We start from the raw sequence: 23119 nt of genomic DNA, 5'->3' as shown, positions 1-23119 counted from the left end.
TGAAACCAATTGAGTCCCATTGTCTGACAGACAGCAATGAGGAAAACCTTCCATCCAAAACAAAGGTTCTAAAAACCTAATGATACTGCTGCTGCGGACCTCCATCACACACATACCTCCGGCCATTTCGATAGGAAATCCATGACCACTAGCAAATACGGATCCTTGGCAGCTCTGATATTAAATGGACCTATTAAATCTAATGAAATCTCATGAAACCTTGGGAACGTCCCTCACCTTCATGGGATATTTTGTACACAGTGAGCCCTTTGTCTCCATCCACACAATCAGTGCAACATTTGACAAATTCCTCGAGATCACTATCAACACCTGGCCACCATAAATCTGACCTTTTCAGACCCTTGTTACTTGCCAGCTCCAAATGTCCTCTGTGGCCCAACTCCATGACAGACATTTCCATGTCCTTAGGAACTATCAATGTATGTCCTCTCTGCATGAATAGGAGTCTCTCACACACAGTTTGTTCCTTACCTTCCTGAAATCTTTCACTTTCACATCACCAAAATCAACCAAATTAATTTTTACCAAATCAAGCAATAACTGATAAATCTCATCAGTAGAACACGCTGCATCCCACTCACTTCTCCTGAAACTCTCCAGTAGCAGAACAATTTCCGCAACATCCTCATCATCTTCAACCTCAGGCTCACCACATACCTGATCACATAATGCAGACCTGGAAAGAGCATCACCGATAAAATTATTCTGAATATACTCAATTTGATACTGTAATCCCTGTAAGCTACTGACCCACTTCATTATCCTCCTGGATACACCTTCCAAACCACCATTAGAAAAAATTATAATCAGGGATTTATGGTCTGTCCTGATTGTAAATGTGCGGCCCCACAAATACATCTTAAATTTATTGACCGCCCACAAACAGGCCAATGCTTCTTTCTCCACAACAAAATATCTCACCTCGAGTCCTTCAACGTTGTGGAGGCAAAAGCTATGGTAAACAATTCTTCATGCCACTCTTGCATTAACAAAGCTCCCAAATCTGAATCACTGGCATCTGCATAAACCACACTTCTTCATCCTTCCACAAAACCCGACAATACGCAAGCATTGGCAATGTGCTGTTTAAAAGCTTCCAATTCTTGTGAACACAAATCATTCCATTGAAAAATAGTACCCTTCTTGGTGAGTTTCCTCATATTTTTTTGTCTTGTCTGATAACCTCTCTATACATTTACTATAAAATTCTACCAGACCTAGGAAGGAAGTTTCATCACTTTTACTATTCGGGCATGCCATGCCCCTAAGAGCTTCCACAGTGTCATGTTTGGATTCTACCCCTTCCCCAGAGATCTCATGACCAAGATAAGTCACCTTACTTGCCATAAAAGTACCCTTCTCCCTGGCAATCATCAAACCTGCCTCTTTCACAATTTCTAACACCCTCCTCAGATGTCCATAATATTTATCCACATTCATCCCACAAATCAATATGTTATCTTGATAGCATAACACCCCTATCTCACTGCCCAACAGGCAGTACATAACATTTTGGAATACACTTGCTGCTAATACCAAACCAAACCAAACAGCATCCTTCAGCATCTAAATAGAGCAATGATTGTTATGAAGGCTGTTAGATCCACGGAATCATCACGTAGTTCAATCTGATGGTAGGCTGCTCTGAGATCAAGAATGGAGATCACTTGAGCTTCAGTAACACATGTTAGAAGATCCTCAATCCTAGGTAAAGGACATTTTTCTGCCATCACATTGTTATTTAGGTTTCTTAATTATATGCAAAATCTCATTGACCCATTCGGTTTCCTCACCACAACAATGGGGCTGACCCATTCAGAACGCTCCTTCTTTTCCAAAATACCCTCTTTCTCCATTCTGATGATTTCTTCTTCTACTTCTTTGCCCAATGCCAACGGCACCATCCGAAGTTTGGAGTAAACTGGAATCACCTCCCTCTTTAATTTGATACAGTGTACACATCCCTTAAGACATCCTAGTGTCTTCTCAAAAAACTCTGGATACCAATCTGCGATATCCGATCCTCCTTTGTTTCCTCCAACACACTGAACAGCAAAAACCTTCTCAGGAAGGCGTGCATCCGAGCGAATAGCCAGTTCTGCTTGATCATCCCATGACAACAATTCTCCTCCTTTTTTTGCCACATACACTACACTCGTGGCTCTTCATTCTTTAAATTCCAATGTTGCTTCAACTTGTGCCACTATATCGATAGATATGTAACCATAGGTATTTGCTTTGATTGTCAGCTCTTGAAGAGTACACCCAGCAAATGTGTTCTTCCACATCTGAAAGCCCACAAGTGTATAATCTGCCCCACTGTCCACCAGCATGGACTATTTATGGAAATGATGTCATAGGGCTTGCTTCTTCTAACTTTCCATGAAACAGCTTGCATGGACTTAATTATCACCCTTCCCATTCTTTTATAAACATCCTCTTCATCTTCATTTACTTCTCTGACTAGGCCAAAAGACTTACAATTCTTGCAACAACAAGGAAGATGTACCTTGCGTTCACACTCATGGCAGACTATGTGGATTGCCACACATTCCTTATCATTGGCTAAGTGGCTACTACTACCACACCTATAATACTTCAATTTCTGTGTGAAATTCGGTTCCTTGGAAGGTCCCCATGTTCGTCCCACACTCGTATTACTGCGAGGAATAACATCACTTTGCATTCCTCTTCCTTTCTTGTAATTCGTCCTTCCTGAAGTTAGCCCTTGTCACTGAGCTACCTTGGAAGTCTTGTTTACTGCTCCTTCATCCGTGATCACCTTGTGACTCTCTACTATCTTATCAGAGTGAAGTGCCTTAATGCAACTTTCAGTGTGCTCTATGCATTTATGCATTATTGTTGGTGAATTTAATCATAAGTTGATCTCATAGATGTTCTTCTTGACAGTGAATAAATTGACATTTTACCGCCAAACGCCTCAAAGCTTTAATGAACTCCTCAATAAATGTGCCCACTTTATTCTCCCTGGCAGCAAAATGATACAGTGCCAGAAAAAATGTTCTCCTGTATTTCCAAAATGTTCATCCAGTTTGGCAATACTCTTTTCATACAGACCTACGTCACCCAAACAAGTTGGTTCCGGCGACTTCTTGAGAATGTCTTGTCCTGCAGCCCCAAGAGAGTGGTACAATAATGCTTCTTTCCTGTCATTGGAGTAATTGACTCCGAAAACAGCCAAAACATAGTTAGTTAGTGAAGCCATCGCTCCAATCTGCCCATCGCACTTTCGGCTCACCTGGAGTGGAGAGGAAAAATACAGGTCCAGGTACATAAGCCATTGATGTAGGTGAACTACTGAATGCTCATTAACTTCCCTTTATGGTGGGGATGACTTGAGACTGCCACGTGAAATTGGGTTCACAATTAGTAGCTTTTAAGTTGCTTGAGCGTTCATTTACTTTTTCTAGTACTGATATATTACCATGTGATGTGTGACAGTCAACAGTCAGCAGTCTTATGTCTTTTATTGGAGTTTTACTATTGGTGGATCAAAGCACAGAACATGGTGTTGCCCACTCTGCTTGCTGAGCGATAACGCTAAGTTTTTATGGTTGAAAGCATCACTCTGCCCTTGCTCCATATGCGATTGTCGCCATGGAGACCAACAACAAACAATATCCCCAACATGGCCACCACACGCTTCTGTCATGCACCAAGGTCCTTTCCTCTACATTTTGCCTGAGCTCATACCCGTGGTGACAATAAAAATGGAGATGCACACATCAACATGGAACGTGCGCTCCACCTGCCTTCTGGCATGCTCTCACCTTGGCATGGAGGCGTGTGTACTTTTCCATCCCTGAAGCCTTTCACTGCAATTTGTTGTGCTCTCGCCAAGCAGGTTAGTGTTGAGGGTGTTTGCTCACCTACTTCCTTCTCCGACTGCTGGGTGTGCAGCGTTGTGTCTGCCTCACCTTAACAGTGGCCCACCAACTCGTTGCCGCCGGGACCGCTGTTCCTTTCCCTTTCGCTTCCTCCTTTTTTCCAACTCATCGCCAGTTGTTATGTTCAACAGTGTAGCTGATCAGTGATCACGCAAGAACACAGGGCAAAGTAAATCAACGCTGCATTTATTAAAGATGAGCAGCATATACAAAGAGCGGCCTCTGACCGGCATGCACAGCCAACTGACTCGCTCTGGAAACTGGAACCCTACAATGCTCCACACCTCCCACTGGTTCCAGGTTCCAGGACATTGAAGGACATTGAGCTAACTAACACATAAACTAATGACACAGTTACCAACATGAACCGACGTGCTCACATCTGCACCACCTTCTTCATGTAGAACGCACTGACACAACGGACAGCCACGGCAAGAGGTCCAGAAAGCGAGTACTCGGGAAGCAGTAACCAAAAGCACTATGATGCTGGCAGGTCAACGACATGGGCCCGGATGACAAGAACACATCGGCATGAAATCCCCTGAGGGTAAGGCAGAGAACTGTGCTCCTTTGCACTCAGGCCCTACTTTTATGGGGCATTTCGCGCTACTGCGCTCACCCCAGCGCTGGTGTGGCGCTGCCCCTTTAAGGGCACGTGCACGCGGTCGAGTGACGTATCACTCCGTCGCATGCCATATAAATAAATAGGGTGTTCCCGGCCTCTGCAGAGTGACCGGGGAGCCTGCACCAACAGCACTGTGTCCATGTGTGTCTGTGAGGGGCTCACGGGCTGCATGGAAAGTGGCAACAGTGACGACGAGTCGGGATTGTGACCCGGGCATGGCAGTGATATTCGGCATTGATTTCTTTGATGTGCTTTGATGGGCTTAAATAAATCTCACCTTTCCAAACATGCCGCGGACAGGGACACAAACCACGCGGTAGGCGGCCATTTTAGAATCCGGGCCTAGGAAGGTTGCGGCTTCTTTATGAATACACAGTGAGCCATGCAGGCCCAATATATGGAACTTACTGTGGCAGACAGCCATATCTTGCACATGATGTGCCTTTTGAGGTGAATTTTGAACATTTTCACTCATTTTCATTGAGTATTGGGTGTAGAGCCAGGGGAGGCCTGCTGTTGTGTGTGTACCCTTGGCCCACGCTGCTCAATTTTTGGGGCCTCTAGCCTGAACTGTGTCTGCAGCATCTGCCCCCCATTGGCTTGGGGTAGTGTGCCTGTTGGGGCTTCTACATCCATGGATGCCCTTTTGAAGATTGGTTGACTGTGAAACATCTGTGGCCTGCCAGTATCCAGTTGGAGGGGAACTAAAAGTGGTCCACGCTGCAAGGTGAGGTGGTGCAAATTGCGGCCCCATTCAATCCATCTGGGGTGCCCGTGCGCTTGCCACCATGAATGTCGACCAAGCTGCGGCCCAGCAACAAGCCCCTCCAGCGGCAGTCCAACAGGCTCCTCCAGCACTGCCACATAGACCACTTCTGAGACCACTAGGGGCCCCGCAACAAATGCCTGAATTTGATATTTCAGGTGCTCCTTCCAGTCTAGGACCCAGGTGGAAAATGTGGATGGACAGGTTAGAGATGTACTTCAGAGCCACAATGGAAACCAACGTCAACAGTAAGGTGGCTACTCTTTTGTACTGTGCTGGAGCTGCAGCACAAGAGGTATTTCTATCCCTCCAACCTCAGGATGGCTCGTATGCTGCGGTAAAGGACGCCCTCCACAACTATTTTCTTCCCATGGCAATTGCAGACTACGAACGTTTTCTCATGGGCGCAGCCTGCCAGAAACACGATGAGACGTTGGACACATTCTATGGGAGGCTGCCAGGGTCGCAGTGCCCTGTGCCTGGAATGACCCCGACACGATTATCAGAAACCAGCTAATTCAGGGGTGTGTCTCTGGAAAGCTGCACCGACAGATCTTCAGAGAACCTGGCATCACCCTCCCTTGCATCTTAGAACTGGGGAGGTGTCATGAGGTGTCTGAGCTACGGGCGTTCAGCATGGAGCCTGGAGTACGTCCCAACAAGGTGGAGGACATTTGTGCTGTGGGCAGAGGCAGGGGATTCAGACGGCCGGCGGGCGGTCAACGTGACAGAGGACAGGTGCCGGTCAACTTGTGAATGAAGTGTGGGTTTAACCTTCCACATCTTGTGGAATGCTCAGCCATCGGTAAGTTGTGTGGCCGCTGCAGTGTCGCTGACCACTATGCCTGCATGTGCAAGGCCCCGACTCCGATGGTTATTCCAAGAGGTCCAGTCCGGGCTGGATTCTTCCGCCAGCAGTGCTCATCGAATGTGGCACAAGTAGACCAAGGGGATGACCGCAATGGCACAGAAGATGAGGAAGAGGAGGAAGAAGAAGAAAATGTGTTCTTTGTGTCAAGCGTGAGTGTCTTGCGCTCGAAGTCCAGGTGGCAACCCTGATGCCATGTACTAGTAAACGAGGACTATGTTCCAATGCTTGTGGACACTGGCGCCTCTGTAAACGTAATGGCTAGAGAACATCATGATGCCATGCAATCCCCGCCAGGCCTCTCCACACCCAAGGCTCTGATCTTCATCTTCGGGGGGGCACAACCAATCCCGCTTGATGGTGCGTTCATCGCGGATGTGAGGAATGCAGGGGCAAAGATTCGGGCAAGGTTTTATGTCACCCCAGTGAGCTGCAACACCTTACTGAGCTGCGCAGCGGCCGAGACCCTGGGCATCGTGACATTTGCGCACTTGGTGTACGTAGAGGATATCCAGATGCTGCTGGACAAGAATTCATCTCTGTTCGAAGGCATAGGACAAATGACGGGAGACCCTGTCCAGCTACACATCGATGATTCCATTCAACCTGTGGGATTGAAACATCGGCGGGTGTCAGACTGGATATAATTGAGAAGGTGGAGGGCGCCACTCCCTGGGTCTCCCCGATTGTGATCACCCGAAAGCCGAAACAGCCTGACTCGCTCAGGATATGCATGGACATGCGCCTATCCAACAAGGCGATAAACGAGACACCAACTATCGATGACATTATAGCCGAGCTACAAGGTACACAGTTTTTCTCCAAGCTAGACCTGTGAGCTGCGTACCATCAGGTGGTGCTCCATCCAGTTTCCTGATACATCACCACCTTTACCACTCATCAGTGGCTATACAGGTACAAGAGACTCAGCTTTGGGGTGTCGTTGGCTACCGTGGGCTTTCAAAACATCATCCGACGGGCCCTCGCAGACCTGGAAGGGGTACTCAACATCAGCAATGACATTCTAGTGTTTGCCAGAGCATCTATCCCAGCTTGCGAAAACTTTTGAGCACCTCCAATCCCTTGGTCTCACCCTGAATCGTGACAAGTGCGAATTTCTCAAGACTGCCATTGAGTTCTTCGGCTTTGTTTCAAGGAGGGTGGGGTGTCGCCCGATCTGCGGAAAGTGAGGGACATTCAGGAGGCCAAACTGCCGGAAAACGTGGCTGAAATGAGGAGCTTCCTGGGCATGGTCACATACTGTGGCCGGTTCTTCAGGAACCTGGCTTCGCGGTCGGAACCTTTGCGGACACTCACAAGAAAAGAAGTCACCTTGCAGTGGGGGGCCATTGGAACAAGCAGCCTTTGATGATATCAAGGGTAGTCTCACCATTGAGGACACCATGACGTTCTTTGATCCGGCCCTACAGACGTAGATTGTGGTCAATGCTAGCCCCTATGGCCTTGGGGCGGGACTCACCGAGGTGGGTGCCAATAAGGAAGTCCGGCCGATATCATATGCCAGCAAGGCACTTTCGACACTGAACAGAGGTACCCTCAGATTGAGCGAGAGGCGCTGGCGGTCTTGTGGGGCTGCAGGCACTTCAGACTGTATGTGCTGGGGAGGCCGGTGACTGTGGTCACGGACAACAAGCCCCTTCTTTCTATTCTAGCAGGCTCGTCCTCTAAACCACCTGTGAGGATAGAACACTGGATGCTGGCGCTCCTGGAGTATGGCATGTCACTGGTATATCGACTGGCAGTAACAATGCCACAGACTACCTCTCCAGGGACCCGAGGGGGAACGAACATCCGTCCAGGTGTGCGGAAGAAGCGGACTGCTTTTAGGTGGTCAAAGCAGCAAAGCCCAACTCAGTGCCGGTGTAAGAGCTGGAATGGGCCTCGCTGGCGGATGAGTGCTTCGGCATTCTGAAGACAGCCATGGAGCACGGCGCATGGAGGCCTGTGATGGAGTCCCTGGCCCAAAGAACACAAGAGGCCAAAGTGACCCTGGAGCAGCTGTGGAGGGGGCACGAGGAGCTGGCGTTCTTGGAGTCTGGCCTGCTTCGCCGAGGGGACTGCATAGTGGTGCCACAAGCTAAGGTGCAGCAAATCATTGAGCTGGCACACCAGGGGCACCAAAGAGAAAAGCCCGCCTCCGACAGAAAGTTTGATTCCCAGAGCTGGAAAGGAGAGTGGAGGAGTTTGTGGCTTCATGTGTGTGGTGCCAGGTGGCGTCACCTGCGCTACAGGAGCCGGCCATTGAAACCATGCCCAGAGGGTCAAGACCATGGGAGGTGGTGCATGCAGACTTCGGATCCACGACCAGGGGCACACACTTCCTGGTAGTGGTCGATGAGTGGTTCAGATATCCGGAGGTGGAATTTCTGTAGTCCGTGGCATTTGAAAAAGTGGTGGTGGCGCTGGAGAAGATCTTTGCCACCCACGAACTGCCCAAAGTGGTGTGCTCAGACAACGGGGTACCCTTGAAGGGCGAGAGCTTAGCAGACCTGATGAAAGGGTATGGAACACACCACAGGAAAGTCACCCCGGTGTGGCCCAGAGCTAATGGAGAAGCGGAGCGAATGATGCGAACACTGAACAAGGTGTTCTGTATTGCTCAGGGCAAAGGCGAATGTCTGCAGAGGGCACCCTAATTGTTCCTGCGAGGATTCCGGACTACCCCGCACAAATCCACGGGGGTGGTGCCTGCGGAGGCCATATTTCAGCACTGTCCGAGGGACGTTCCGCCAGAGGTGGTAGAGCATGAGCCGGCGGTCATTGACAATGAGCAGGTGGAAGAGGAGAGAAGAGCATGGACAGATCTGGAGAATGCACGAAGGGGTGTAAGGGCCCCGAGACTGGTCCTGGGGGATGAGGTACTCGTGAGAAACCGACACCCTCAAGGAAAGCTCTCCCTCACCTACGAGCCAGCACCACTAGACGTGGTGGCAGTATAGGGGTCAATGGTCACTGCATCCGATGAAACGGCCTCTGTCACCCGCAATGCCAGCTTCTTTAAAAAACTGGACGAGTCCAGGGCAGAGACCAAGGCAGACATGGATATGAAGGAAGTTCCTGATGAAGGTGCTGGCCCCTTGTTTCTACCGGGGTCTCCAACCCGCGAAGAGCATGGCTATGGCACATCGACCACAGAGACTGGCAGGAGGTATCCCCTGAGGACAGTGCGAGGGAAACCTGCCTGTCTCACAGACAACGTCATGGACTAGATAAACTGTTGTTATGTCCCAGATACCACGGGGGCCGATGCTCACCTGACACCAGGGTGGGTCTCATTAAAGGGGTCTCCAGGGACATGTCGGTATAGTGTGCTGTGAGGTGTGGTAGCTAGTGCTTCCTTTTCATATGTTTGTTGTTATGGAAAAGGAGGAGTGTGGTGCTGCCCCTTTAAAGGCGCGCACACGCGGTGGAGTGACGTGTCACTCCGTCGATTGCCATATAAATAAACATGGCATTTCTGGCTGCGGCAGAGCGACCGGGGAGCCCGCACCAACAGCACCGTGTCCGTGTGCGTCTGTGAGTGGTGGGGGTCCGAACCCACACAACCTGCCAGGCACCATGCTGTGGAACCAGTTCCACCTGGCGGCTCCTAATCTCCATCAGCCGCCAGCCCCTCACAACCCGGCATCCCGGCAAGAGCGGGTTATTTGCTTTTTGTTGCTCATTGTCTGTGTTAGAATTGTTTTATGTTGCTCCAATCTGAAATACCCCAATTTCGCTGAAAGCAGCAAACAGGTTGAATGGAATCATCGATGTGTAGCCGGACAGGGTCTCCCGTCATTTGTCCTATGCCTTCGAACAGAGATGAATGCTTATCCAGCAGCATCTGGATATCCTCTACGTACACCGAGTATGCAAATGTCACGCTACACAAAATCCCCCAAAATAAATGAATACACTTGTTTTTGTCTTTTCCTACTTCAATCTATAAATGGATCAATAATTAGCTATTAGCACCTCCTGAACAGTTTCCCCGTGGGTAAACCAGTGTTTTAACTATACATGGCGGTTGTCGCCTAACTTTGAAGAAAGTGGCAATACTTCAGTTTGCTGGCTCTGCCATACGGCCATACGTTTCCCATGTCTTATGCCTGCATTTCTGATGAGTCATAGTTGTTGTCCTTTTGGAAGTTCTGTCAGCATTCCAGGCTCCACAACAGGCAGACACCGTATTGGTTTCCAAGAGCTGCATACTGAGCGCAATTCACGAATATGCTACTGGAGAGAGGCTATTCGATTTACAAAGTAGTTGTCAGTAGTTACTCTGACATACTCTTCGCTTTTCAGGAGTAAGTCAGTATGCCTTATGGTGACTTCTTTGTGAATTTAAGTGCCTCTATCCAGTAGCAAGTCAATAATAAATTAGAGTTAATTCTAGGTACTTTTTTGTATATCACAAAGTGTACCTCCAGCATAAGTCAATAGTAAGTCAGAGTTACTTTTAGTAGTTTAGTAAACCTTTTCTGAAAGGACTAGTCTCTCTGCAGGAGTAAATCTAAAGCAAGTCATATTGAGTTGTGTTAACTTCCTTGTGAATTGAATAGTCTCTCTCCGGCGGTAAGAAAAAGTTACTCCTGATAATCTCTTTGTGAATTTAATATTAGTACCCAGCGCAGGTTATTGTGCTCGAAACAAATGCACCAATTGGTGCATTTGCGAGTCTTACCTCACGGTAAGCCCGCTCACGTTGTGCACCTCCCTCGCCCCATTCTTCCTATTCTTTTTTTCTTTCTTTCAGATCACCATAGAAAGGCAGAAGGGAATACGCGTAGTCTCCCCTTCCATGGTGGCAATTTCTTCATTTACTATGGCCACTGCAGAAAGAGACTACGGACTATGTTTTTAAGTCCGCAGCAGTCATTTTTTTATACTTTTAAAAACTATTTTAGTTTTCTGGCTGCAAAACGTAAAGGCGTCTCGCATCCGGAAAAAAAAATACATTAGTACCCCGGTCTTATGGGCCGTGGTACTAAAGGCAATATGCCCCTCAACTGTGGGCCATTACTGCATAGGTAATGCCCTGGGGGCATTCATTAAGGCCCTCCTTACGCTCAGGCCTGTAACTCTGGGTCCCGGGGGCATTACCTTATGAGGTAATGGCCCACAGTCTCGGATGGCAGGAAAGAGAGGTGGGAATTCACCCTCTCCTTTTCTTTATTCATTACTGTCACAGAGGCCCGCAGGCACCCACCTGTGGTGGGTGGTAGCGAAGATTAAGAATCAAAAGGCGACGGCATGCCAAAAGTATTGATAGTGCGCCCACCTCTTTTTGTTTCTTGGTGAGGGGTACCAAACCCCTCTGGCAGTCCTTTAACTCAACATAGCCATGTGGTTAAAGAGCTGCCTGCAAGGTCGGAGCCTCTCTAATTTTTCGAATCTGAAGTAATTGGATGCCCCAAACTTAGTTGGGGAGAGCCTGGAAGAGCCCCAGCTCGGGAGCACTTTTTAAAGACTGCCAGGACTGTGCCCTAGCTAGCCCCGGCCCTCTTAAAGCCCTGTTCTCTCAGGCTAAATTCTTTGTACATCGTATAGTCTCCCTCCTGGTTTAAGTCAATAATAAATCGGAGCTACTTCTGTTCATTTCTTTGTGAATATAATAATCTCTTTACAGGAGTAAAGCAATATCGAGGCAGAGTTCCTACCCCTAAAATCTATGTGAATTAGCTCCACAATGTCAGGCCCTGGAACAAAGGCAGTCTTTGGGATACACAGACACTGTGCCATGACAGAAGACAGACACTGTCAGAAGTTAGGACATACAGAGAATTCAGTGAGAATACAGCCATGTGGCTGTACAGAAAAGCATTATGTACCAGTCTTTAAGGGTCAGACTTTAGGACAGAAGTATGTCAGGCAGCAGGAGGGACAGAAAGCGGGCCAGGCCAAGGGACTGGCCTGTCACTAGCCATGGCTGTGCTGGAGCAGACCGACACCATGCCAGGCATGGCCTGTCTGTTGGACAGTGATGCAGACACCTGCAGAGGGTATCCTTACAAAATATCCCCACCAAAAATATTGCCGTACGTATGGCTGTTTGTCTCGCCATAGGCAATATTTTTTTGGGGGGGGGTAATTTGTGGGAGCGGGGGTTGCTGGGGTGTCCCCCACACATTTTAAAATAATGTGGGGGTTGCGGGGGTGTCCCCCGCAGGGTCCATGGGTCAATATCGCCGCAAAAATATGCCATTATTTTTTTGTCGCTGTATTTTTGTGGGGATATTAACACATGGAACCCCCCCGCAGAGTGGGCGAATTATTCTACTCCAACATGAATTCAGAACCAGCAAGACTAAACTGGTGGTCGTCGGGAGGAGTGAGTGCCCCGTCCAGGTCTAGAGTCTGCTGGGAAGATATTTTGAGGGTGAGAGAATATTGAAGGAAATTGAATCCATTTAAAGAAAAACATACAAAAGCATTCCTGATACAAAAACAGGACTTGTATGTGGTCAAGTGGCCAGAAAGCGTAGATCGTCTTTTTCTTTCTGGATAAAAGTGGGCCCGTTTCCTCACTTCCGTCTGAGCATTTTACGCTGGACGTTTACTGCGTAATAAAAAAAAGAGCATTGCTAGGTAAACACATTCTTCGCATTTCGGTCAGTAGACCTGGAAACTCCCGGCTCCTTTTGCCCAGAATAATCCGGTATTAAATGTACTCATTGGAAGCCTTGGTACGGGCGATCCAAAAGTATTTGAGACCTTCAGAGAAGAAACAAGGACAGCAATCTCTCAAAAATAAATCAAAACGCTAGAGTCTAAATCCGAACAGCTCATGGCCCATGTCTACGACATTCCTGTTTTTCCCTTTGCCCAAAAGTGACCCAGGATGTGAGGAAGTCTCCCCCATGGTCCAACAGCCTCCCTGATGCACACACGACAGAGAACGCAAACCAAAGCGAAGTTTAGCTCATAACATCTCATGTCCTTGAACGGGAATACATACAGACAATCCTCAGCCACAAAGGGCTAAAAAGGCAGTTCTAAGTGAATAGACCCTTTTTTAAAGGTCTCAAGAGAAAAAAGACTGATTTACATTGACCAATCTTATTTTGATCGGAAAACCGGCATTGTAAAGGTGTTATTCTCTTGAAACCTTTAAAATGCGGTTTCCCTTTTTCAAAAAACATATTCGGGAGAGGGGGCTCACCCACAGAGCCATCCAATTGTTCCTCGCCGCCCTACAACCAAGGAACCCCCTCCCTGCATTCCCCCAAACCAAAACACATACACACAACACACCAACATACACCCACACACTTACCCGTTCTCCTTGTCCTGCGCTTCCAGGTCCCGACCTGCCTGTCAGCGCCTGCGCGCACTCCTGTGCGGCAGGGGCGCGCGCGACAGTTGGATTTAGAAAGACCGCATCGTGCGGTCACAGAGTAGTCTTTCTAAATCAGTCTTTCAGTGAAAAGATCTTAGCAAAAAGATCTTTTCACTTAGGACCAAAATGGCCACAATTACCCAAATCTTCCTTCAACTAACTCAAGCAAGGTTAAGAATGAATGCATTCGGAATTGAGACAGGGGTTTACATTTGGAAGTACCTTTCCTCACACCGCTCTGTTGATGTCCATAGTTAAAATAGTTCCAAAAATTGCTGTGATAAAAAAATATCGCGGCAAAAATGCCACCGTTTCTGCGCCGCAGTCAATGTAAAACATGCGGGGCACACCCCCGCAACCCGTGCTCCCCTTCAATGGTATAATGGGGCACACTTTTACCGGGTTAAAAACAGCAGCATTTTTGCCGCGATATTTTTTTACTGCGACATTTTTACCGCGATTATATTACCTGATACCGTTAAAATGTGGGTATTTAATGCATGCAATTTTTTGTCTGAATAGTGCAAGGTGGGACTGTCGGTAAAGACAGCTTTATTTTTTTGAAATAATTATTTAAATTGAGGAGTGTGGACTGGGAGGTACGAGGAAGGGCTCACCAATATTGGCTCGGACAGAAGCATACAACCTCCCTTACAAATGGTTTCTTCCGGATTCAGTGGCTGCCACGTGGATGTCTGCACATCCGCAGGACTAGGAAGGAGAACGAACGTTCTAGTAGTTTCTTTTTCAAAGTGGTGATTGTGGCTATTGCATATATTGGTTTAAGTAGCTTTGTATGTGACTAACAGGCTATCCTTTGTTTTCCACACAGTCAAATATAGGCCAGCATATTCAGAAACTATGCATAGTAGGGTTAGATGGCGCATGCTCCACAGGTCCCTTGGAAATACCCTCACTTCCAATAGATCCATCACCCCCAGGGTCGGATTGGCCCCTCGTCCCTGGGGAGTGGGGGCCGGTCTCTGGCCATTCCTGAGCAGGTTTGGAAGAAAAAAAAATAGAAACATTTTTTTTTCTTTTCAAAAAGCCTTTCATCCTTCTTAGGTTGATAAATAAGTACCACCAGAGGTTGGGTGATATTGAATGCATATTTGTTCTATAAAAAAAGAGCTTAAGCGTAAGTGCTATACAATTACATATTATCATTTGGCCTTGGACGTCTGCTTGGCTTCACAGTAATTTAGTGTACTTAGGAACAATGCTATTTAATGCCACTTCCTGTTTTGTCAAGTGGTGAAAGGTTGCGTTTCATTGCTTCCTGGGATGTCACTTTGGGGTGGGCTCAAATGACATCACTTCCGGTGATGTCATCAGTGGTCAAGGGTCGTGAGGCGAGGGGTGGGCCACTTTTTTGAGGCGAGGGGTGGGCTACTTTTATTTGGGTCCGACCCTGATCACCCCACAGTACCCCACCTCTAACCTTTTCTTCTTGTCCCCACAGAGTACCTGGAGGAGTTCCCCGGCGAGGGCCGAGAATGCGTGAACTGTGGAGCCATGTCCACTCCGCTGTGGCGGCGAGATGGCACAGGGCACTACTTGTGTAACGCCTGTGGGCTCTACCACAAGATGAACGGAATCAACCGGCCCCTCATCAAGCCCCAGAAGAGACTGGTGAGTGTGAAGTCCTGCATCCTGTGCAAGCCCTCTCCTCCTACCATGTGCATCAGACTCCAAGTACAAAACTACGTATGTGCTGGCTGCACCCTACAGAAGGATTGGCAGCTTCTAAGTGCTAAACATAATATGCTAGACTTCAGCAATAGTTCACCGAAAACTAAATAAACATGTTGATTGTATTGTTGGGATCAGGACAGCCAATCAGGTGCCTCCAAGCACAGCCCATAACTAATAGCCCAAGCCTCGTATGGAGTCTCCCTCTTTGAACACAGCTCTGTCAAAGCGAAAACAATTCATAATAGCATTATTGTGCTTGAATCCAGGCAATAACCCAAGATGTTTTCCCTTGCCGTCCATAAGCACCTTTCCTGTGTCTCTTAAGTAGACGAGGGCCAATAACTTAAGTTAGTCGATGGCTGCTTCGTTAATAATGCTACAGGATGCTATTTGTGACAACCACTGCTTATGTCCACCTGTTGCAGTAGGAGAATTAAGAATTATTGTATGCCTCAAGTATTTCACTTCAAATGCAAAACAGCTGATACGCAAGGGGCGGGATTGCTTTGCACATGACCGCACCCCTTCTGCTAGGGTGCCTTGCAGCTTAAATACGGTTGAACAATGCCTTCTGGGAACACGTGTCCAAAAAGCACTGCTGTTATTATTTGCACCAGATGTTGCACTTTCTGCCAAGCCTAGGGGTGCACATGTTTATGCATTACATACAACCGGACCCTGAAGACACACACACACTTCCTGTTTTGTCTGGATCTAATCAGAGGGGGGCAGGGCAGGAGGGGGGGGTGGTGTGTGTGTGTGTGTGTGTGTGTGTGTCTCTCTAAGTGATTGTATTATTTAGCCCCTCAGATATCCCACTGCTCAATCTGGACCTTTGATCAGGACAATATGGGAATAAGCCAAGCATGCTGTCCAAGTACACACGTTTTTCACCAATCCATTTAGAGTACACCATTTGGAGCACTTTTCCTCGTTTGGTACCCTTTATTATTTTCTCAGAGTATTATTTTGCATTATTGTGTGACTACATTATTAAGAAGGAGTTATCCTTTATGATATCTCGTATTGTGTTTTATTTCTCGGCATTCGTCTGATTCTCCTCCATTACTCATAATGGCACGTGTTGCCTCCACATTCCCCCCACCCCCAAACCCTGCGGCGTTCTACTTAATTTGGGAACAGACTTCCTATTTCCTTCAGTTTATCTTTTGGATAACTACCTCCAATCTTAACACCTGTCTCGGGAGGATAGCTCAGGGGCAACGTGCTCGCCTTGGAAGCAAGACGACATGGAACACCACTGGTTCGATCCCCGGACCGTGCTTAGAAACCTCTGGGTATTAAGCGCGTTATAAATAACCTATCATATCTGTCTCACAATATCGCTCCAGTCCTTTAGCTTTGGGATTTGTTTGTGTACACCCACGTTTCTGTAATTTCCTTCCGTGCTAATGTTACTAAATTGAACCCATTAGCTTCCGCTAAAAGATTGAAGCAGGACTGAGCTTCACATGACCCAGGTATATCTACTGCAGTGTCACCCTGGTACTTCTTTTGGAAAAAAATGGTTTAGAATTGCACTTATAATCTCTCAATCGGCATATGATATTGGACATTCTGAAACCTGCTCTTTTAAATACACGAGCATCATTTTCTTGAATCACTCGTGTTTTGTTACCTCTGCATGCATTGTCTTGCAACGTCCATTACCAGTCCTATACATGAGAGTAGATCTATTTTGTCTTCTTCCCCTTTAGGTTCATTTCCCCATATCCCAATTAGTACTTGTAATGGGGGTATGGTAACTTGTAACTTATTAGTTTGTTGTTTCTAAATTCCAATGAATTCAAGGGCTCACACTGTCGCCCACAAGTGGCCCACACCACCAGATGGTGAGACTTTTGGGCATTGTCTATTGATATGATATGATAGGTTATTTATAACGCGCTTAATACCCAGAGGTTTCTAAGCAAGGACCTGGGGATCGAACCTGTGTTGCTCCATGTCGTCTTGCTTCCAAGGCAAGCACGTTGCTGCTGAGCTATCCTCCTGTGACATGAAGGTTGGTCTGAGAATCCTCACTGATTGCACAAACAATGCGCATGCTCCTTTTAATACAAATAGTAGTTTAGGCACCTATTGCTAATTAATGCAATAAAAGAACATGTGACTCCTTCGCCAGTGATATATTTTTCACTGACTTCACAAATTGCTGGATAATGATACATTTCAATGTTGGGAAGATCCCACCCCATCTAGCTATGCGCGACTCAGCTTAACTTTACAGAGTCTCTGTTTCTTCCTTTTCCAGGATTCAATTCAGTGTCAAAAGGGGCAGTCCAGCCCGAACTGCTATGGGGCCATGTCTGATTTGCATATGGTCTTTCCCCTTCTGTAATGGCTTGGCAGGTGAAGAACGGTGGTCTGGAGGGTTGCCCAGAGCAATGCCAGTGGTTAAGATTCAGTCTAAACCTTCCAGCCATCATCCCTTTGTTTTTGTTTTAGAAACCATACATTTTTTTTTTTATTTTGCACTGCAATGTGCACTGAATGTGCATGTTTAATTAAGGCAGATAATAAAACAATGCCCCTCTAACCAATGGTTTGTCAATGAATTTCAGTGTTTTAGTGATTTATGGATCTGTGCCAGCAGTGCCCATTGTGCATTGCCTGTGGTCATGGCACCCTACTTTGACAGACTACTCCCAAGGGTACGACGCCCTTTCATCGCCATGCTTTCTAACGCCTGCATTTTAAACGTGGAAAGAATAACGACAAAGTTCATCGATTTTTTTTTGGGGGGGGGGGTGGAATGGACAGATAAGGGATTGGGGGGTCAGGAATACTTAAAAACTGTTGGGGAAGGGGGATTTGGGGGGAACCCCCCTCAGCGCCAAAAAAGTGCTTGTTTTTATTTTGCCTCACAAAGTTGCCACTGGTCATAGCTGCATGCCCCAGACTCTCCTGAATGCCAATGGCGATGGCCTCTGGACACAGCCAATGTCCACTATGGGTGAGCCCTTGCCCAGCCCCCCAACCCTCACAAAGCGGCCACTGTGCCACTTGAAATGGCTGCTGGCCATGGCTTGGGGCCGTTGGCAGAGGCCAGAGTGCATGGCCATATAAAAGCTAGGGCATGGTTGTTTTACAATGGCACAGGTTCATTTATGGGTACTTCCAAAACCAAAAGTCTGTAATTTTCTGGGTTCTGTTGTTTCTGCCCAGCCATGACATGCCTTTAACAATGAGTTCACACCGAGTTCATGCTTTTTAAAACAATGTGAATCGTAACCTTTTAATGGGAAATTGTACATTTTCGGAGCCAATCCTACAAGTGTGCCCCCCCCCACCCCCCCGATGATCATGAAACCAAAAAAATATGCAGAGTTGGGTCGATACTTTGTTTGGAAAGGTTTACAACGATTTGCCGAACTGCGCCAACGTTATGAGCCTCCCCAAAGATACTCCTCAATGGGACTGCCGAGCCGCTTTCGCCAACTACATAATATGTGGGTTTAGTATTCTCGATATCCGAGAGTGAGTCTCAGCGTGGAAAGGGGGGGGGGGGTGGCTCAGCTGAAATCTGACCCCTAGGAAATACCGCAACTTCTGAAGCATAAACTAAGTGTCACATTGTTATGGCAAAGCTGTCAAGCTTTTTAAAAGCAAAATATTAATGCGACGTAAAAACACTTTCTGTCCAAGTCCAACTCTTGAGAGAAAGCGCCATCAAAGCACAGAGGCCTTTCATCTGCAGGTTGTGTACAGTGGAGGTAGACCCCTTACCCCTTTCTTCCCAAACATGCTGGCAGATCCACTGAAAAAATGGCACGTGTCACAGTTACTCTCTAAAGCGGAGCATTTTCCGAGGATTGCGTCATCTTTCAAGAACTAGCCTGATGCATAAAAGAGGCCGAAATTCAACTTTTTTTTAGGTTACATGTGATTTCATCGAATCCCAAAACAACTAATACCAAAATAACACATATCTTTTTCGTTGTTTTGGGGCAGGGGGTTGCCCCCCCCAAAACCACCCTTTTTGTGTGACTATTTGCCCATCCCAAAACCACTATTCCCACTCCCAACCGTATTTCTAGTTTTTTCCCAAATTAATTACTTTCGTATTTGTTGTAATTTCATTAGTTATTTTATATTCGATATAATCACTGCATAGCGGCACAAATTAGGATAGCATGAATGTGCAAATTCCTAAAATAAAAGAATGCGCCATTTTCACTTTGTGAATTTGTGCTTAATGTATAGTCATGGAAGCTCAAATCTTTACTTAATTCTGACATCTTCCTGTTTGGGTCATGACAGCTCCCTGCACCCCACTTTCTATTATCGGGGTTACAGAAAGTCACTGGCCACAGATTAATAGCCCCTTTTGCAGAGGGCATTTAGCCCCACGGGGTGAGCCTCTTGGACAAACCTATGGAGAATTACATAGGGCCTTGTTACAAGTGGTGGGGAAAAAAGTAGCGGTAACAGAATTATGACCACTTTTACCACACCACAACATTCCAAATTTAGATGGAAAGTGGAGGAAATACCGCCAGACCTTGGCTGGAGGTTTTTTCACCACTTCACCTCTAAATAAATTGAGGACCTACCACTATAGGTAATTTCTCTAGACCCCAATCAAGTCCTATGGGTCTCCATATTGAAATTAAAACTAACAGCAGATCTGGAGGCTAAATGGCAGTAATGGTAACTGAATATGGAAGAAATACCAATGGTAATTTCACCATACTGGTAATGAGTCCCATCCTACTCATGGAAATCCAGCCAGGAAATGCGAAAAAGCAAGAACCTTCCACTCCCACGCAGCCTAGAATCAAGATCATCACACCGAAGGTTCAGTGTACTCATAGGCCAAGATGAAAATGGGAAGGAAAGTTATTTTTGAAAAAATAAGTTTGAATCGCAATTTACAGAATTAGAAAAAAGATTCAACTTTTTGGAATGAGTCATATTATGAAGTCTTGGAGCTCTTTTGTGATGTCACCCATCCCTTTTATGATGTCATTGGAATTCTGTGATGTCGCCAAACATTTGTGTGATTTTGTTAGACCTTCACTCGTGTTGTTGCCACTCTGACGTTATTAATGTTGTCGTGGTAGCAATACGCTCTTCAGTGATGCAGTCAAGCCCATTTCGGTCTTTGATGCTTTTTAATCAAGACCTAGGGCCACTGGGCCACATCTGTGGTCTCATTACTTATATTGCGATGCTATTGAGCACACTGGTAATGTCGTAGAGCCACTCTGAGGATCACCCTCAACGCCACTAACAGACCCACTAGAGCCCACCGTGCCAACCAGATCTATGTTCCCACGTTCAAAAGATCCAGAGCTGGAGGATCTAGCTTGCAACACCTCGCACCCAAAAACTGGAATGCCTTACCAACCTCACTAAGGAATGAAAAATCATACACCACCTTTCGCAAAAACCTAAAAACCTTTGTATTCTGCTAATGTTTAAACATGCACAGTTGTGCTTGCACTGTAACCACAGCAAAGCATAACTCGTTGACCCTCTCGGTCTCATACCATCTATCAATGTACTATTGCAACCGACTGTTACTCTATACTAGGGATGTAACGGTATAACGGTATACCGTTAAAGATACCGTGAACCACTCAATTAAACAATAATAACCGTCACATTGTTTATACCGGTATACCGTTTATACCGTTAAGTGTGCTTCTCAATCTGATTTGGAAAGGCTGCAGTAAGCAAGTGCTGCACAGTCTTGGTCTTGCACTGTTGGATGTGCCGTCTGACAAGTAGTTTCAGTTGGAGCAGTTTTTAATGCCATTCCATAAACCACATGTGTCTGACACAAAATCAATATGTTAGCAAAAGGAAGAATAAATACAGTGCCAAGAAGGAAAAGGCTTTACTTTGGGTTGGCGGCTTTGGGGTCTATATATTTATAATGAATAATGTTTCCTAAACATATGACAATGGGGATTTCCCTGTTTCTATCATTGAATTTACATATAATGAGTCACACTACGAAATTCACTCATCTCTGTGGGTATTCCCTGCTGCCATACCAAAGGGTAACATGTCCGTGATTACTGAACACCTTTTGGCCCACAAGTAAACTAAAGGTTGTAACGTAAAGAGAACGTGCGTGTGAGTGTGTGTATGCGCACAAGCGTATACTACCATCAGCCTCCATTGATCTGTGACATGCAGGTTATAAAGATGGCAACATGTACATCTTCACCAGTAGCCAGTGAGGGAGCTAAAAGCCTAATGACCACTTAAGAAAAGCTATTCAGTTTGCTTTGTCACTCTCAGCAGGGCTCCCCCCTCCTCCTCTCCACACGTGTGTTTATGTTTGGTGGAAGCAAGGGGTGACATTTCAGTGGAAAGTATGTTGAAAAGCCCAATTCTGGCCCTGGGTGCCTGGTTTTGTTTGTGATGATAAATCTGACAATTTATGACCTTTTAGAAAATATTTGTTAAGATTGGTTAACTCCACCTGCTATACTGCGATAACCATGATATACCATCATTTGGCAAGAAGGTTATCGTACCGTCATAAAACTAATACCGTGACACCCCTACTCTATACCTATGTCTAAGATTAAGCCTGCTGTAACAGTGCCACGATGCCTCAGGGCAGTTCTGCGTGCTTTATAAATGCAAATAAATAAATAAATAAAATAAACCTGCTCAGCTCGGCCCTTTCCTTTTTCTTCTTAGCAAATAGATCACAGGGCATCTCTCACCTGGGCGTCCAAAGCGAGGCAGGTGAAGAAAGGGGCAATTCCTGTTTGGCCCTGTTAAGGCCTGGGATGGACCAAGGGCCTTTTAGTCTCCCCCTCGCGTACACCAGATAGGCATCACCGTGTGTCTACTCTTACCATAACCCATTCTGATCCTCTACAGGGATAGCACATCCAAACTCCCAAAGCCGCCCCCTCAGCAGCTAGCGTGGCGAACCGCGTCAAAATCCTGCTAAATGCATGAAGCACTCACCTACTATTTGCATCCTTCCTGTTATGGTGGTTAAACCCCCCTGAGCGGCCTCACAAGCCACCAACATCACCAACCTTATAACCAAAAAGGAACCCAATGCCCTATTAATGACTCCTCCCCCTACATCTTCAGCATACCTCTACCCCAAAGCTACAGTATTGAACATACTGACCGTGTGGGCCATTTTGGAGCAGTCATTCATAAGATCTACTGGCACTGCACAGTAATCCTGACCCCCACCTACATCTCCTTTGAATCCCTCTCATGCCAGATTCCCATCTCAAACAATGGCTCAATTACATTCCACCTTATTTACAGCCCCCCCCCCAGGGAGTAGTAACTTCATCATGGATCTCTCCAGCATTCTCCCCTTGGCACTGTTCTCCTACTCTAATAACATCCATATCAGAGGCTTTAAGGTCCCTGACTTCCAACCAGCAAAACACCTCTGTGACTCTCTATTCTCTCTGACCGACTCCACGACTCCTGGGTCCTTAAACAGATTGTGCTCTCCACACACATGTCAAAAGCCACACAGTCAACCTTGCATTCCCATCCCTCTCACTCCTGCCATGCCCATACCACCTCCCCCTGGTCCAGCACTGCTGACCATATGCAGTCCCTCTTCTCCTATTATTCATAAAGCTACACCACAAAGGCTAGGCTAAACGCTATGCAATTGAACGTTGCCCCTCAAGAATTTCCTGCTAGGCACAATAGTGGCCACCATTGCAACATTCCCCACTACAGGGATTTCCTCTGCTCTTCTGGATATGTTCAATCACTTTGCCAAAGAAATAGAGGAACTCTGCGTGCTACTAAAGTCTCATTAATTCAAAGTGAAACCATCCACACTCTAGAATACACCAGAAAACGCTCTATCAAATCCGTTGAAAAGTAGTGGTACAAAGTGCACAGCCCAAAGGAACACACATCT

General features: G+C 46.6%; 1 protein-coding gene across 1 annotated transcript in view; it reads left to right on the top strand.

The window, feature by feature from the left end:
- The window catches only part of GATA5 (GATA binding protein 5), a 106970-nt gene that overhangs the window by 43931 nt on the left and 39920 nt on the right, over positions 1 to 23119 (top strand). Inside the window, exon 3 of the mRNA XM_069650752.1 lies at positions 14993 to 15162. Within this exon, the coding sequence (XP_069506853.1) occupies positions 14993 to 15162 (170 nt within the window). The remainder of the gene's footprint in view (positions 1 to 14992; positions 15163 to 23119) is intronic.

Source organism: Ambystoma mexicanum, chromosome 3p (assembly GCF_040938575.1).
Source record: "Ambystoma mexicanum isolate Mex_15411 chromosome 3p, UKY_AmexF1_1, whole genome shotgun sequence".
Classification (NCBI taxonomy): Eukaryota; Metazoa; Chordata; class Amphibia; order Caudata; family Ambystomatidae; genus Ambystoma; species Ambystoma mexicanum.
Note: the sequence above shows the minus strand (reverse complement) of the source record. Positions and strands in the feature narration are given on the sequence as shown.